The 17,710-nt window shown below is 44.0% G+C and overlaps 1 protein-coding gene and 1 long non-coding RNA gene across 4 annotated transcripts in view; one reads left to right on the forward strand and one right to left on the reverse strand.

Annotated features, from left to right (window-relative positions):
* Nucleotides 1–9,375, reverse strand: part of FEZ2 (fasciculation and elongation protein zeta 2) — a 59,108-nt gene extending 49,733 nt beyond the window's left edge. The window contains exons 1-3 of one of the 3 annotated variants that reach the window (XM_054022219.1): nucleotides 9,193–9,375; nucleotides 6,239–6,347; nucleotides 4,032–4,148 (exon numbers count right to left, since the gene is read on the reverse strand). In XM_054022219.1, coding sequence (XP_053878194.1) covers nucleotides 4,032–4,148; nucleotides 6,239–6,310 — 189 coding nt within the window. In that variant the 5' untranslated portion in view covers nucleotides 6,311–6,347; nucleotides 9,193–9,375. Of the gene's footprint in view, nucleotides 1–4,031; nucleotides 4,149–6,238; nucleotides 6,348–8,557; nucleotides 8,983–9,192 lie in introns of those variants that run through there. The other 2 variants (XM_054022217.1, XM_054022218.1) reach the window with 2 other exon arrangements.
* On the forward strand, nucleotides 9,111–17,227 carry LOC128833927 (uncharacterized). Its single transcript, XR_008444361.1, has 2 exons — nucleotides 9,111–9,157; nucleotides 16,871–17,227. It is a non-coding gene; the product is annotated as an uncharacterized LOC128833927 (long non-coding RNA).
* Nucleotides 17,228–17,710: the final 483 nt, after the last annotated feature.

Here is a 17,710-nt window from a genome sequence, read left to right on the forward strand (position 1 = left end):
ATGTTTAATTTATTTAGGTGTCTTTCAGTGTTACTAATTTCCAGATGTGTCTCATGAAGAGAAGAATTTTTTTATTTGCTTATACATCAATGATAGGAGCCTGGGTAACAAACAAGAGGAATTGGAATTGCTGACTTATAGGCATAAATAAGATCTAGTTGTATTACTGAAACCTGGTGGGTTGATTCACCCGATTGGAATGTTAAAAATCAATGGTTATAACCTATTTAAGAAGGACTGAGTGGGCAAGAGGGGTAGGGGAGTGGCAATCTGTGTCAAAAAAGGCATTACTTGTTTCCAAGTAACTGATAACTTGGAAGAAAATGATCTGAATGCTTATGGATCAATGTCCTAACAGATAAAGCGCAAGATGAAGTATTAGTTGGTGTCTACTACAGTCCACCAGATCACAATAGGAACAAGATCACTGCCTCCTTTTGCACGCATCTATAATGGGTCAGGGAAAATAAACTTCTGTGATCATGGAAGACTTCAATTTCAGTGACATATACTGAAGGTCTCAAGCTACCAGTACTAAAACATCCTTGGAATTTCTCAACTTTATAGATGACAATTTTCTAACTAAAAAAAAAAAAAAAAAAAAAAAAATCTTACAGCCAACATAGGTGAATTCTTTATTAGACTTGGTCCTAACAGATAAAGTAGAAATGATCACAGAACTAAAATTTAATGGTAGGTTAGGAAGAAGTGATCATGATTTGATCACCTTTACAATGTGCAAGCAGAATAAAGTCCAGAACAGTAACATTTTGTGTGTGTGTGTGTGTGTGTGTGTGTGTGTGTATACACACACACACACACACACACACACACACACTTGGTGCCTTTATAAGGCCATTTTCAATATGAGCCAAATCAGCTGGGAGGAAGAATTTAACCAAAGAAATGTGAATGGTACAGTAACTGCTCACTTTAAGTCATCCCAGTTAACGTTGTTACGTTGCTGATCAATTAGGGAACATGCTCATTTAAAGTTGTGCAATGCTCCACTCTCACATTGTTTGGCTGCCTGATTTCTCCACAGCTGGCAGCCTCTCTGTGCCTCCTCCCCTTCCACAGTGGTTCCCGCCTACCGGCAGACCCCATAGATCAGCACCTTCCCCCTCACCTCTCCCCCCCCACACACCATCCTCCAGATCATTAATAAAGATATTAAACAAAACCAGCCCCAGGACCAACCCTTGGGGCACTCCGCTTGAAACCGGCTGCCAACTAGACATGGAGCCATTGATCACTACCCGTTGAGCCCGACGATCTAGCCAGCTTTCTATCCACCTTACAGTCCATTCTTCCAGCCCATACTTCTTTAACTTGCTGGCAAGAATACTGTGGGAGACAGTATCAAAAGCTTTGCTAAAGTCAAGGAATAACACATCCACTGCTTTCCCCTCATCCACAGAGCCAGTTATCTCATCATAGAAGGCAATTAGGTTAGTCAGGCACGACTTCCCCTTGGTGAATCCATGCTGACTGTTCCTGATCACTTACCTCTCCTCTAAGTGTTTCCTTGAGGACCTGCTCCATGATTTTTCCAGGGACTGAGGTGAGGCTGACTGGCCTGTAGTTCCCCGGACCCTCCTTCTTCCCTTTTTTAAAGATGGGCACTACATTAGCCTTTTTCCAGTCATCCGGGACCTCCCCCGATCACCATGAGTTTTCAAAAATAATGGCTAATGGCGCTGCAATCTCATCTGCCAACTCCTTTAGCATCCTGAGATGCAGCGCATCTGGCCCCATGGACTTGTGCACGTCCAGTTTTTCTAAATAGTCCTGAACCACTTCTTTCTCCACCGAGGGCTGGTCACCTTCTCCCCATATTGTGCTGCCCAGTGCAGCAGTCTGGGAGCTGACCTTGTTTGTGAAGACAGAGGCAAAAAAAGCATTGAGTACATTAGCTTTTTCCACATCCTCGGTCACTAGGTTGCCTCCCTCATTCAGTAAGGGGCCCACACGTTCCTTGACTTTCTTCTTGTTGCTAACATACCTGAAGAAACCCTTCTTGTTACTCTTAATTACATTAATTCTTATGGGGAAATTAGATTCGCTTAACATCGTTTCACTTAAAGTCACATTTTTCAGGAACATAACTACAACGTTAAGTGAGGAGTTACTGTAATTGGGAATAATTTAAGAACACCTTACTAGACGCCCCAAAAGCCACAATCAAGGAAGAAGGCCAGGCTGATTAAAAAAAACCAACCTGGTTTAAAGAGAAATTGAAAACAGCTATAAAAAAAGGGGTTCAGAGAAGAGTCATAAGAGTGATTAAAGCACAAGAAAACATGCCTTATAGCTACAGACTCAATTAGCTCAATCTGTTTATCTTCACAAAGAGAAGGTTACAGGGTGACGATGACAACTGGTAAGTATCTACATAGGCAATAAATATTTGATAATCTAGCAGCGAAAGGTATAACAATCCAATGGCTGGAAGTTGAAGCTAGATCAATTGAGACTGGGATTTAGGAATATATTTTTGACAGTGAGTGGAAATTAACTATTGGAACAATTTACCAAGCGTCATGGTGGATCACTGAGAATTTTAATCAAGATTGGATGTTCTTCAAAAAGTTATGCTCTAGGAATTATTTTGGGGAAGTTCTATGGCCTGTGTTATACAGGAGCTCAGACCAGATGCTCACAATGGTTACTTCTGGTCTTGCATTTCCCTCCACCATATTGAGAATCTGCATTTTATGCTATTTCCCCCAGCTGCAATAATTTACTTTTTCCAAATTGTATATCAGGGGGTTTTTTGGCCCATGTTTCTTCTCTCTTTTGGTTCCTTTCACAGAAATATTTCTCTGTACTGATTGTTGATAATCCGCTGCAGTTTACTAACATAGGTGAATTTAATGTGCTGTTTTATTTATGATTCCAGACCATTAATGAAAATATTAAAACCAGGCATTGCATTGCCCTGCTCAACATCTCTTCAAATTCAATACCACTACAGTTTATCATTAACTTTTATCCAGTTTACTCCCATTGGTAGTGTTTTTAGCAAGTCAGTTTGGATTTTTTTTTTTTTTTTTTTTTTTTTTTTTTTGAGATTATCAGAAAATATCAAACCCTCCACTAAAATCTAAATGTACCACACCAACTCCATTCCCGTCATTTACCTAATTTGTAGTTTTATTTTAAAGAGCAATCAAGTTTTTCTGCCAATCTTTGTTCTTTATAAATCCATGCTTGTTACTTGTTATTAAACTTCACCAGTTTCCCTTCTCTTATTTGATTACTTTAGTATAGACAGAAGTTAGATGTACCAAGACAATAATTGACAGAATTGCTCTCTCCCACATGACAACTGGTCCTGCATATTCATTTACCTCCAATTTTTCCAGATTTTCCTAGTTATCCATCAGTTTTCAAAAGTCATATTTTACAGTAAGCTTATGATGATCCCATGGCCGGTTTTTGGCCCTTAATTTAGGAGCAGTTTTGTCTACATCTTCTTCCTTCAGATTCCTGCTGGCTCATGTCAGGAAACTGAAGTATGAGAATTTCAAAGACCCATATGGAAACCCCAAAGCTGACGCAGAGGGCAATTTGAAAGATGAAAAAGTACCCAATGCATCCCTTTGGCTATATCTACACTGCAAGTGAGAGGTGTGATTCCCCTGCTTATGTACAGATATTTGTGCTAGCTCACATCAAGCTAGCGAGCGTATAAACAGCAGTATAGCTAGAGTACAAAGCTATCTGAAACTGGTGGGTATGTACATGGCACGGCTCAGCTGTGTCTCCACTACCGCTACCTGTGTTACCGCAGCTATACAGCTATTTATACTCGCACTAGCTAGCTGAAAGCTATCACAAATATGTCTACATAAGCAGGGGAATTACCCCCCTAGATCATGGTATAGACATTGCTGCTGTAACTATAAACAAAAGTGATCAGTTTGTCTCCAAATCTCTTTAGCATCCACTAACTAGGAAGAACAAAAGGCATAGAAGATGTAGTATTAAGCCGTAACACTGTCTTTTTGTTGAATATTTTTCTTTACCTGCTCTGCTGTGAACAGCGGTTCATCACTGATGCAGGAAACTATGATAGAGTGCATATCCAGCTGTTCTCGAAGCTCTTCATCATCTGATAGGTCAAGGTTCAAATGTTCATTTAACTGAAAGCGCATACAGAAAAAGTGAAAAAGGGCAAAAAGTTATAAGAAGAAAGTCTGGTTCCATTATTGTTGACATCAAAACATTAGATTCTTGCTCATATTCAAAAATCTAAAATATATAAATAATTCTTATACCATAAAACAGAATATCTCAACAAAAGTGAAAATGAAACTGTAGCTGAAGAGTATTTTATTAATTTTATCATCTTTTTGTTTTGCAAAGAATATTAGCATATTCTTTACTTTCCCAAAAGGGGGGGGGGGGGGGCGAGAAAGACGACTTTAAACACACACCACTCACTCAATGCCATCCAAACATTTGTAGACTAGCCAATCAGTCCATCAGACTCATGGAGTTCACCCTGTACTCCTTCAAATAGAAGCAAGACACCAAAATAGATGCATCAGTGAAAGGATACACAACAGATTTATATTTATCAGACTTTCTGTAACTTTATAGAATTCTTTGTAAGATTACTGCTATTTACATCTGAGAAAGTCATCAGTATTTTTGACATATGCAAGAATCAGCAGCGCATGTCATTACTTATTTTATATACACAATATACATTAAGTCACGTGTAATAAAGTTACAATTAGAAGCCAGGGTGGGCAGACAATTCAAGGTTGTGATTTTCCAACCATAAAACAAAGCTTCTTATTTTCTGGGAAAAACCTCTATGTTTTATTAAATGAGAAAACCCCACACATACTGTGGGATTCATTTCACAAGTATTTGTTCCTCAAACAAAAAGGCACATTCTCATAAGAGCTTGCAGTTCCACAATTAAACAGGGGAACACAAAAGTCAAGTCCCCAGATTAATAACACTAGGCCTACCATTATGCCGTTATATACTGATATACTTTTACCATATTATTTGCATTTTCACCATCTTACCTATTACAACATTTCACCCAAACAAATCAATCTGAATGTGCTGAATACACTTGACTAATGCTGAATTGGCTAGATGGGAACGAAGGTCGCTTAAAAATTGTCAAAATTCTGACTTTAGCTGCCCTGTCTCATTTACTTGCTTTTTCATAGCCTGGGTTCACTATATGACCTTTGTATTTGGGACCAATCATACTGGCTACACAATAAGAAAAATCCATTGCCTCACTTGAATCAGTTTTTGATTTTCTATTGTGCAATTCCAGTTTTGTTAACTAGATCAAGATTTTCACTGAGACTGTCAACTACCTGCATTCTGTCAAATCCCTCCCAAAGTATCTTCAAATTTAGTGCCTATTGAGCATCCTGTTGTGTAAAACATGTGCTATGTTTTCATTAAAGTCTTTCTGGTGCTCAGTGCAAATTTCATGATGCTTGTGGTTGGATGCAAAATTACAGGCAATCTTCCCAAATACCTCACCAAGTGTCATTGGAAAATTGGGGTATCAATCCTATTTTTTCAATCACCCAGTTATTAGGCTGCAAAAGAACATCTAAACTTTCACAATATGCTTCAGTACATTATATTATTAAAATGACACTTCTTGGCTAAGCAATGCTAGTGGTGCCTATTTTCTCCATTAGTAGGAAGGGGCAAGTGTTGCTGTATTTCAGTCTCACCTATTTGTAGAGCAAGGAAGTATACTTGGGCTCTGATCCTGCAACTGGATCCACACAGATGCAGGGATTTGCCTGCATCTATCTGATTGCAGGATATGGCCTTGGTTGGAAAAAGTCCATAATGAATTTACCAAGACACAGGAATACCTCCCAACATTTTCGGATACCATTCAATACACAAGAGGCAAGACTGTAAGTGAACAAGAAGACTTCCACAGTTTATTACTGTCTTTCCCTTGCCCCTCTGTTATGCAGATTGGTCCGTTTGTTGACCTGTCAGTCAGTTTAGAAGGAACCCACATCATAACACTTTATTGAAAGCGAGGAGCAGAAATGTATGCATCAGATCTGTCAATGTTAAAAGACAACCCCTGCTGCTAATGCCGATACAAACACATTAAAAAAAATATTTTAAAGTGATCACAAATAACTATTTTAATAAAAATTTCATCCTATGTTGTTTCTGTACCAAGACGAAAAGGCATCAAAAGCTTTTTGGCTACAGAACTTACCCCTTTTTCTGAGAGATTCAGTGTTGGCATATGCAAAGCTCTGGTGTGGGAGGACTTCCAATCAACCGGCATTACATTACCATAATTATCAGTCAAAGCATTCCAAATCCTGGACAAAAGGATTAAAGAAACAAACTGATATTGAAATGAATAGCAACTGATCTTCTACAAAACAAAAACAAAAAATAAAACAGAATATCTTTTTTTAATACCTGTATCAATTGGGAATTCCTCAGGTATTCAATTTAAAATATTTTTAAAGTTTTTACAGTCAAAGAAATAAATGCTGCAAAAGTTTGGTTTTATTTATGTATCGTCTGAAATGCAAAAAGGGGAATCATTTGCTGATGCTTGCATGGCAGAGAAATAAAAAGAAAACTGAAAAAGAGCCATGCTTCCTGATGGGTCATGTAACAAAATTTGGGGGGTAAATTTCCCTTTGTTGAAATGTTAGCCAGACAATGCTCTATACCCTTTCCTACTTCTTTTCTATGGCCTTGGCTACACTGGCGCTGTACTGCGCTGCAACTTGCTGCGCTCAGGGGTGTGAAAACGCCCCCCCCCCCCGAGCGCAGCGAGTGCAGCGCTGTAAAGCGCCAGTGTAATCAGCACCTGCAGCGCTGCTCGCTATTCCCCTTGGAGAGGTGGAGTACTTGCAGTGCTGCGAGAGAGCTGGCGGCGCGACTACACTGGCACTTCACAGTGCTGCCGCGGCAGCACTGTGAATTCTCAAGTGTAGCCAAGGCCTATGTTGTTCTAATTTCCCTTACCTCGTGCATCTCAAACCTAGGAATTAGCAAGTTGAGCAGCAACTCCCAAGCCAAAACTTCACTTAATTTCAGTGAAGACTGCACAACTATGAAGGAATGTACAAGTAAAAATAAAAATGCACTAGTCAGGAAAGTCTCTAATGTTCATGGAAGTGAAAGATTAAGAAAGAAAGGTTAAAACTTAACTTTGTTACAAATCCATTTGCAATACTCAACTTTTTCTAAAATTCTGCTTTGTGTCTAGAACTATCCACGCTTTGTTTCAGGCCAAAGATGAAGATCTGGGCTTTTTCAGATAAGTTTATTTAGTAATTTGAGTTAAAGAAAAAAAATTACCCCCCCCATCTAAAAAAAAAAAATATAGCAAGACCTAAAAATGACTTAAAAAAAAGCTTAACTTCAAATTTTATGTGTGGCTAGACCTAGGTGAAGAACTGTCACTTTGCTAATTAAAGTCCCTCCATATACAACTAAAAAAGTTTAAAAATCTAAAACTGGTTATCGTGTATTCTCATTATGAGATTTTTCTTGTAGTGTTTCAGATCCCTCTGATCTTCAACTTCATCCCATGAGAGGGGAACAGGCTGCTGGATCCCCATCAAATCAAAAGAAAACTCTCCACAGGATTTGTGGTAATGTTCAATACATGTCATAAGAATGGCCATAATGGGTCAGACCAAAGGTCCGTCTAGCCCAGTATCCTGTCTTCCAACTGTGGCCAGTGCCAGATGCCCGAGAGGGAATGAACAGAACAGGTAATCATCAAGTGATCCTTTCCTTGTCACCCATTCCCAGCTTCTAGCAAACAGAGGCTAGGGACACCATCCCTGCCCATGCTCGCTAATAGCCATTGATGGACCTACCCTCCATGAATTTACCTAGTTCTTTTTTGTCACAGACTATCATGAAACTAGGACCCTGTCCTGATGGGCAAAAGGGGCATTGTTAAACCATTTTAGCTCAATGGGGGCAGCTTAGGAGGAAAGCCCTGCTGGTGCTCACTGACAGCCTGCCTACCCTGCGGAAAAGGTGTGGCATTAGCTCACCTTGGCTGACCCACCTGGGTTACCACAGTAGTGTACACGGGGTTTATAACCCCAGGGGGAAAGCACAGAGACGCTGACAAACTCGGATGTTGACCTTTAACGTTGCTTTCTAAGTGGCCATAGGCAAGATGAGGGCAACTACTGGCAGCAGCTCTGGTTAGCAGCGCCCACAGGGTGTGAACTTGAGTTCAGAGCCAAGTTGCGCTGTGCCCCCACAGCGGCGGTTCGCTGACTACAGTGTGGAGAGGCCCAGCACGCACAGGCCCCAGCCCTGTCAGCCCAGTCCCGCCCCCGCCCCCACCCCACCGAACGGGGACTCCCGCCCCGCCCGCTACGTTAGCCCCTCCCCCCAGGGGGACACCCCCACCCGTTTGCCCCCTCCAGGCCTTCCCACCCCAACGGACCCTTCACGCGCCGCCCTCTCCCAACTACGTGCTGCAGGTCCCTACGGGGGCCCCCGCGCGTGCCGTTCACCCCCCTCCCGGCGCCCCGCCCCCGCTCACTCGTCTTCCTGTAGGGCGCTCTGCTCGCTGAGGGGCCGCAGCGGGACCCGGCTCTCGCTGCCGCCGTCCCGAGGCGGGGGGGGCTTGAAGCAGAGGAGCAGCTTGTCCCCCAGGGCCCCGGGCCCCCAAGTGCCCCCGTCCCGGGCCGGCTCGGGGCTGCTCCCTGCGGGGGGCTGGAAGCCGGAGAAATCCTGCCAGTCCCCGGGGTCCCGCTGCGAGGCCGCCGCCATGGCCGCCACCGAGACACCGGGCTGCGCGCTCGGCGGAGCGCGCTCCCGGGGCTCCTCCCGCTGCAGCGGAGACGGGGCGGGGCCGGAGCCGGTCCCGGGCCGAAGAGGCCCGCTGGGGGCCTTGGCGCCCAAAGAAGCCGCCTGCAAACGGCGGAGGCGGCCGCGCGGCTGGCATAGGCCAGGGCCGGCGCTACGGTCCTAGGAGCGGGGAGAGCGGAAAGGAGCCAGCCCCGCCCCCGTCCCCGAGTGGCCGTTGGGCGAGTCCCTGAGCCCCCCGCGCCGCGTGCACGGAGCGGCCTGACTCCTGGCGGGCGGGGAGGTGGCGGCGCCGCGCAGAGCGCGAGGCCGTTAACCGAGCTGCGGCCGACAGGTAACCCCAGCAGCCCCGCCCCGCGAGCCTCCTACCCCCGGGACGTGACCCTGGCCCCGGCCTCCTCTAGGCAGCGCCCCCTTCCTCTGCCACTGCTGGGCCTCAGCAGGGTTCAGTCTCTGCTCGCACTCGGCCGCGCTGGCCGGTCAGTGGTTCCCAGTCAGGCTGGGGGCACTGCGAGCCGCTCCTGCTCAGTGTTTTCAGTCAGGCCTGGGATCCAGGTGGGCAGGGTGCGCTGATAAGGTTTGCACAGGGAGGGGGCGTAGCACTTGGAGGGCAGGGTTAGAATTCATCCACCTGGACAGGTTGGAGAATTGCTCAGAAATCACCAAGCGGCAATCCACTGCAGCGTGATCACCGTAGCCAAAACCCAGAGAGCTGAACTGCAGTAACCCAAACCCCTTCTCTCCACAGCACGTGGCACACAGAACTATGGACAGGACAGTGAGGAGGACAAACCCCCGCCCTGGGGCAGGCTACCCTGCTGCTGAATGGCTCTGGGGGCAGTGTAGGGAGGTCGTTGCAGCCCAGCCATTCCAAACAGGAGTGAGCGGAGCTGTGATCGAGGAGTTACAGAGATCACCTTTTTTGCTGGGGGCTGTTGGCACCTGATCCCTGCAGGCACAAGGTAGAGGGAAGGCTGCAGTGTCTCTCTCTCTGCTGTGATCTGCCAGGACTGCAAACTACAGCTCACACCCTGTGCTTTCAGGGATTGGGTGTCACTGGTACTGCAGCAGAGGAAGGAGCCCTCTGCAGCTCTGGAATCCTGGGAGTGAATGATCAGGGCTGAGCTGAAACCCCAGGCCAGGACAAGGATGAACCCCTGGCTGTGGGTAGGGTGACCAGATGTCCAGATTTTATAGGAACAGTCCTGCTATTTGGGGCTTTTTCTTATATAGGCTCCTCTTACCCCCTCACACTTGCTATCTGGTTACCCTCACTGGGGGGGAGACTGCTCTGTTGCTGAATGGCTCCTGACCTCACAATGATCCAAACTGCCGCTTATCTGAAAAAAATCCATGGCCCCTGTAGTATTCAGATGATGGGGACTATACTGTATTTTCTTTAGAGAGAGAAAAAAATCAAATGCACAACTACAAAATGGAGAATAATTGTTAAGGGGGTAGTACTGCTAGAAAGCATCTGGGGGTTATGATTCAGTTGTGAAGAAGGATAATATGCTGTGGTGTATTAACAAGAGTGTCATACGTGAAATATGTTTCAGAGTGGTAGCCATGTTAATCTGTATCAGCAAAAACAAGGAGTCCTTGTGGCACCTTAGAGACTAATAACTTTATTTAGGCATAAGCTTTCATGGGCTAGAACCCACTTCATCAGATGCATAAAGTGGAAAATACAGGAGCAGATATATTTATACATGGTACATGAAAAGATGGGAGTTGCCTTACCAGTTGAGGGGTCAGTCTAATGAGACAATTATCAGTAGACTACCAAGGGAGGAAAACTTCAAAAACAGACTCCAATGTGAAACTGAAGAACTGGAATTAATTTGCAAACTGGACACCATCAAATTAGGCCTGCATAAAGACTGGGAGTGGATGAGTCATTACAAAACCTAATTTTACCATACTAATTTACTCACACCTTCTTGTCAACTGTTTGAAATGGGCCACCCTCATTACCACTACAAAAGTGATTTTTCCTCTCTTGGTATTCTACTGGTAATTAAATTGTCTCATTAGACTGACTCCCCCTCCCACAACCTCGTAAGGCAACTCCCCTCTTTTCCATAAATATACCTGCTACTGTATTTTCCACTCCATGCATCTGATGAAGTGGGTTCTAGCCCACAAAAGCTTATTCCCAAATAAATGTGTTAGTCTCTAAGGTGCCACAAGGACTCCTTGTTGTTTTTATATGTGACTCATGTGAGGTAATTGTCCCGCTCTACTCATCACTAGTGAGGCCTGTAATATGAGTCCCATATGCCATATGTTAGGAAAGATATGGACAAATTAGAGAGAGTCCACAGGAGAGCAACAAAAACGATAAATGGTTTAGAAAACCTGATTTATGAGGAATGGCTAAAAAAACAGGGCATGTTTAATCTTGAGAAAAGCTTGAAGGGGGACCCAATAAGTCATCAGATATGTTGAGGACTTATAAAGAGGACTGTGATCAATTGTTCTCTGGCTGCTGAAGGTAGGATAAGAAGCAGTGGGCTTAATCTCCGCTAACTGTAAGGATAGATCTGGTCTGGAATAGGTTGCAGGGGAGGTTGTGGAATCCCTATCATTAGAGGTTTTTAAGAACAGGTTAGACAAACAGCTGTCAGGAATGATCTAGCTCAGGGATCGACAACCTTTCAGAAGTGGTGTGCCGAGTCTTCATTTATTCACTTTAATTTAAGGTTTCACGTGCCAGTAATACATTTTAATGCTTTTAGAAGGTCTTTCTATAAGTCTATATTATATAACTAAAATATTGTATATAAAGTAAACAAGGTTTTCAAAATGTTTAAGAAATGTCATTTAGAATTAAATTAAAATGCTGATCTTACACCACCAGCCTGCTCAGCTCGCTGCCAGCCTGGGGTTCTGTTCACCTAGACCGGCAGAGGGCTGATCAGGGCCTACGGCCGGGACCCCAGACTGGGGGTGGGGGGGTGGGCACGTGTTCTGTTTCAGGGGTCAGAGCAGAGGGCTGGGGGAGGGGGTTTAGGGCAGAAGGCTGGGGTGTGTGAGGGGGTTCAGAGATCAGGGCAGAAGGCTGGGTGTGTGTTGATGTGGGGGGTTCAGGGCAGAGGGCTGGGGCTGTGGGAGTGCAGGGCAGAGGGATGGGTGTGTGTTGGGGTGGGGGGGTTCAGGGCAGAAGGCAGGGGTGCTCTGCTCATGGCAGGGGGCTGGAAGGGATATGCCCTGTTCCACCCCCTTCCCCCAGGCTCCGTCCCTATCTCTCTCTGCATCCTCTACGGAGCTGTGTACACGCTGCCGCTCTTCCTCCTCCCCCTCAGACTCTAAGGTCAGAAGGGACCATTATGATCATCTAGTCTGACCTCCCGCATGATGCGGGCCACAAAAGCTGACCCATCCACTCCTGGAATAATTCTCTCCCTTGACTCAGCTGCTGAAGTCCCCAAATCATGATTTAAAGACTTCAAATCACTGAGAATCCTCCAGCAAGTGACCCCTGCCCCATGCTGCAGAGGAAGGTTAAAAACCTCCAAGGCCTCTGCCAATCTACCCTGGAGGAAAATTCCTTCACGACCCCAAATATGGTGATCAGCTGAACCCCGAGCATTCAGGCAAGATTCTCTAGCCAGACCCTCTGGAAAAAGTTCTCTGTAATAACTTTTAATATCCCATATCGCTAGGGCCATCAGCTGATTGGCCAGGGACAGAGAGGAGGAGGGGCAGGAAAGCACCTCTGGGGGAAGAAGCAGGGGAGGGGGGAAGCTTGGCTGCCGCAGAACCAAGCTTCTGCCTCCTGCCCCCGCAGGGGAGAGCGGTGGGCGGGGGGCTGAGGGCTGGGACTGCGGAAGGGAGCCGTGTGCCACTCAAAATGGGCACGGGTGCCGTAGGTTGCCGACCCCTGATCTAGCTTTTCCTAGTCCGGCCTCAGCACAAGGGGTCTGGACTTGATCTCTTGCTGTCCTTTACAACCCTACATGATTTTTCTTCTCCAACTACTGCTCCTCTGCTAGCTCCTTTGTTCCCATTGTGCCTCTCAATTCAGCAAAGACAGGTGGCCAACAATGTTGCTTTCTGGACCTCAGCAGCAGCAGCATGTTACTGTAAATGACAGACATGGTGAAAGGGAAGTGGACAGGTAGAAAGGAGATGGGGGAGAGGCCAGGTGGTAGAGAATCAGAAAGACAATGGCGAGGAAAAAATTGATGAGAGCAAGCTTGTAACAGAGGGAAAGGGAGGAAAGAAAACGCTGCAGCTACAAATGGGAAGGCTGGTCTTGTGGCTAATGCACAGAACTGGAGAATCAGGACTCCTGGGATCTATTCCCAGCTTTGCCACTGACTCACTGTGCAACTTTGGAAAAAATCCTGTCACACCTTTGTACTTCAGTTTTCTCATCTATAAAATGGGAATAAATACTGATCTACTTTATAGGTAGGAGAAAGTACCTTAAAGTATCAGCATTAATTTATTATTAGACGGGTAGACAGGCTGAATCAAAAGGTACTTATTGCACTTCACTTCCACAGCAATGTCAATCAAGGAGATCCTTAGTACTTGGCACCAGTATCCTCCAGCTCCTGCCCCTCCAGTGTCAGCTCTTCCCATTGGGGCTGGGGTGGAACCCATGCAGCACACAGGGCAATAGCACTCACATGTAGTCTGTTGTCCATCTCCGTCCAACCCTTCTGAGGTCTCCTCCTGCCTTGGCATGGTGCTTTTTTGTGGTAGCAGCAATCACTTTGCATTCTTTTCTTCCCATGCAATAAGCCAGTCAAGGAAGAGCCCTTCCACTTCCAGAAGCTACAGCTGCAATTGTAGAGTAGAAAAAAATATGGGTTAGGTATCTCAATGTAAAATCCTAGTGGAGACAAGATACTGTGGTTTCTACAGGTAAATCCCAGCTGGGGGTATAGAGTTGACCATGATTACCACATTGAGATACAAATTACCTGTACTTTGTCTCCACTAGGATTTTACGTTGAAGTGGCTAACTTGAGGTAGCTATATCAATGTAAAGACACACATCTTTTTTGCAGTGGAGATATAGAGGCTATTCTCTAGGCTGTCTACTTTGGATTTACATGGTAGGAGAGAACTTATTTTAAGAGAGGACCTGCATATATGGGTCTCTTGTGCAATGGACCAAGGTATATCCTGTTAAATGAAACACCAGTGTTTTGAGCGTATCCTTGGGCATTAGCTCTTTGTTTTTAATTTTTTCCTGGACTTCCCATGAACTAGAAAGCTCACATACATGACAAATTGGGCATGGTGGGGGGCTCTCTGCCATCACTTCAGCAGAAAAAAGCAGTGCCTAACCGTTAATGGTTAAATCTGTGGCCTGCACACTCCTACAGCATAAATTTTCAGATAACAATATCCCTCAGGGTAGCACTGGTTTCATCCACCACCTGTTCAAAGGCAAGTATTTAAGGCCAAGAATAGGCAGCATATAGTTTCATATGAAACTAAGCAATTTTTATTTATAATACCAACACAATCTACATTATTGTGAACAAATACATTACATTCTCAGTTCATGATCCTAGGAACTGATAAGGTCTTCAATGAAAGGCTTGCAGAGGCTGATATCCTGCTACCTGTTCCTCTGGGCTTTGTGGGGGCAGCTCCGCTCCCCCCTTCTACTCGCAGTACTCCAGTTCTCTTTGCACAAGACACACAGGGCCCAGGGAATTACCAGTGTCAAGTCAGAATAAAATTAAATTACTCCAATAATGTCATACTGGCCAGATGAAAGGGAAAATATTCAGTGCTGGTTGTTCATCTGCTGTTAGATTGCCCAGAGCTGATTGGATTTGAAGATGCAGGCAGATGTCTCAGCTTTGAAGTAGCTGGATATGAACTGATGAAATTGCAGTAATATCTCCTACTACCACTCCCTTGAGCTCCCCTTCCCATAAACTCTGATTCTCCTGTTTCTCTTAACAGCTAAGCTTTCCTTGATCTCAGTTCTTAAACAAGACCATCTCTGTACTCTCCTCCACTTCCGTGAACAGAGGGAACAGTATGGTTTCAGATCTGGTTCTAGGAAAGGGACTGGCATTGAGGGGCAGTGAAGGGTCTTTGTGGATTTGAGTGTCTCTCTCTAATACTCTTGTTGCTCTCTGGCTTTGAGGGTAAGTTATTGTAGACTCAGTAGTGTCTACAGCACTGCTTCCCCCTTTGCACTTGACATGGATTCTTGTTGGAGCTGTCGGTTGAGAAGCCCTGCTATCCAAGAGCCACAGTGAGCAGGGTGTGTTTAGCAACATCAACTTCAAAAGTCAGGAAATAAATTGTTATGGTCAAACACTGTCCCATTGTGCTTATGCCTTTAATGCAGCATTTTAAAAATATAAATTAAACATAATACTATATAACGCAAACTAGATTCTTTTGTATATCTTTACAGAAATTAAGGCATGAGAATGTATTATTTTGTACACATGGTTTAATATTTGTCTCAATGGTATCTGCAAACAAGCCATGTTTAAAGCTATTGCAATGATTTTTTCAAAGTATTGGACATTTATGGCTAAGAGTTTAAGACAATCCCAAGTTTGATACAATCTCTCTGTTCGAAACACTAAGTATGGGTGGGGGGAAAGGGTGAAGCCCTCGAGGAAAAAAAATGAACAAAAAGATCACCTGACCAGGATGGTGACAGTGATTGTGAAATGCTAAGGGAGGTTAGAGAGGCTACAGAAGTAGAAAGCGCAATAATAATGGGTGATTTCAATTATCCTCATATTGACTGGGAAAATGTCACCTCAGGGCATGACACAGAAATAAAATTTCTAGACATCAGCAGTGATGAGTATTTGGAGCAGCTAGTCCTGGAATTATAAAGGGAGAGGCAATTCTTGATTCAGTCAAGTGGAATACAGGAGCTGGTCCAATAAATAGCTGAGCCTCTCAGTAATAGTGATAATAATGTAATTAAAGTTAACATCTTTGTAGAGTGAATACCACCAAAAAACCCCACCTCGGTAACATTTTACTTTAAAAAGGGAAACTACACAAGAATGAGAATGCATGTCAGATGGAAATTAAAAGGAATTGTCACAAGAATTAAATGCCTGCAAGGAGCATGGGAGCTATTTTAAAACACCATAATAGAGGCTCAGGGCTAAAAGTATAACCCAAATCAGAAAAGACACAAGACCAAAGAATGGAACAATGGCTAAACAGCAGTGTAATGTAAGTGATTAGAAGCAAAAGGCATCCTTTAAAATTTTGAAGTCAAATTCTAGTGAGGATAGTAAGAAAGTGCACACACTCTGGCAGGTTAGGTGTAAACGTATAAGGCAGGTAGGCCAAGAAAGAATTTGAGAAGCAACTTGCTAAAGACACAAACTAACAGTAAGAATTTTTTAAAGTACATCAGAAGCACGAAGCTGCCAAACAGGGAGTGGGGCCACTAGATGACCACGGTGTTAAAGGAGCACTCAAGGAAGATCAGGCCATTGTAGAGAAGCCAAATTAATTATTTGCATTGCTCTTCATTGCAGAGGATGGAGAGGTTTTGGAACAAATTGATAAACAGTAATAAGTCATCAGGACCAGAATGTATTCACCCAAACTTAAATAAAAATTGCAGAAGTACTAACTGTGGTATGTAACCTATCATTTAAATCAGCTTCTGTACCAGATGACTGGAGGATGCTAATGTGACGCCAATTTTTAAAAAAGGCTCCAGAGGTGATCCCAGCAATCACAGGCTGTGATAGTCTGTACCCCTATGTTCACCCTTTTTACAAGGCCGATACCACAAGACATACTTTGTACAAAATGTATCATTTGAAAACTCATTTTACCAGAACAGTAATGATTTATGAGTTATGTGAGGCAACACAATACTGTATGATGATAGGCATATTCCAAATCTGGGGAAGCAGCCCAAATCAAGTTCTGAGAGACAAACTGATGCCTCCGTTAGGTGTCAACAAAATCAAATGGACCATCACCTGGGTAAGTGGCCATTCTTTGGCATGAAGAAGAGTGTAAGCGAGAAATTTACATCTTGGCAATGGAACAGCTGGAGGTTTCCATTCAACAGATTTGCTGTGGCCTGAACCTCAACTGGAGAGGATTTTCAAAAAGAGGAAAATGACAAAGAAGTGAGACTATAGGACAGAAATTCTCTCTCCCTTCTCTACTCACCGCAAAAAAATGCTTGAAAGACAAATGAAGCATCATTGGATGGGGAAGTGATCCTGGCTGAAAGATTCAGCCAGTAAGACTGTTAGAACATATGGTGAGAGCGATCCTTTGCTTCAAATTCATTTAGCTTGTTAAGTTAGGTGTTAGTTTGCATTTTACCTTTTATTTCTTTGTAACCAATTCTGAATTTTATGCCTCATTACTTGTAATCACTTTAAATCTATCTGTATTTAATAAACTTGTTTTGTTTTTATCTAAACTAGTGCGTGTTTGAATTGAATTACTTAAGGAACTCCATTTCAGATAACAGGATTTGTGCATATCATTTTCTATTAATGAAATGACACTTTCTATAAGCTTGTCCAAAAGGAAAGAGCTGGGCAGTACAACATGCATATTTCTGGGGACAAGCCTGAGGCTGGAAATTTGCTGGTGTCATTCTACAATATAATTCATCAGTGGCTTGCTAAGAGTCTCTTATACTCACCTGGGAGTAATTTACATGCTGGAGGCTGTGGGTGAGCAGGCCAGGAGTGGCTGCTCTGACAGCAAAGCAGTGTATAAAGCACTCCAGGTTGGAGAATTGAGGGGACACAGCTGTTCAACAGTCCAGATTGTATCCTGTGTTATGCCACACAGGTCAGTAAGCCTAACTTCAGTACCAGAGAAATTGGTTGAAACTATTCTACAGAACAGACTATCAGACAGGTAGATGGACCCTTTTTGTTGGGAGAAG

The sequence above is a fragment of the Malaclemys terrapin genome, chromosome 3 (assembly GCF_027887155.1).
Source record: "Malaclemys terrapin pileata isolate rMalTer1 chromosome 3, rMalTer1.hap1, whole genome shotgun sequence".
NCBI classification, from domain to species: Eukaryota; Metazoa; Chordata; order Testudines; family Emydidae; genus Malaclemys; species Malaclemys terrapin.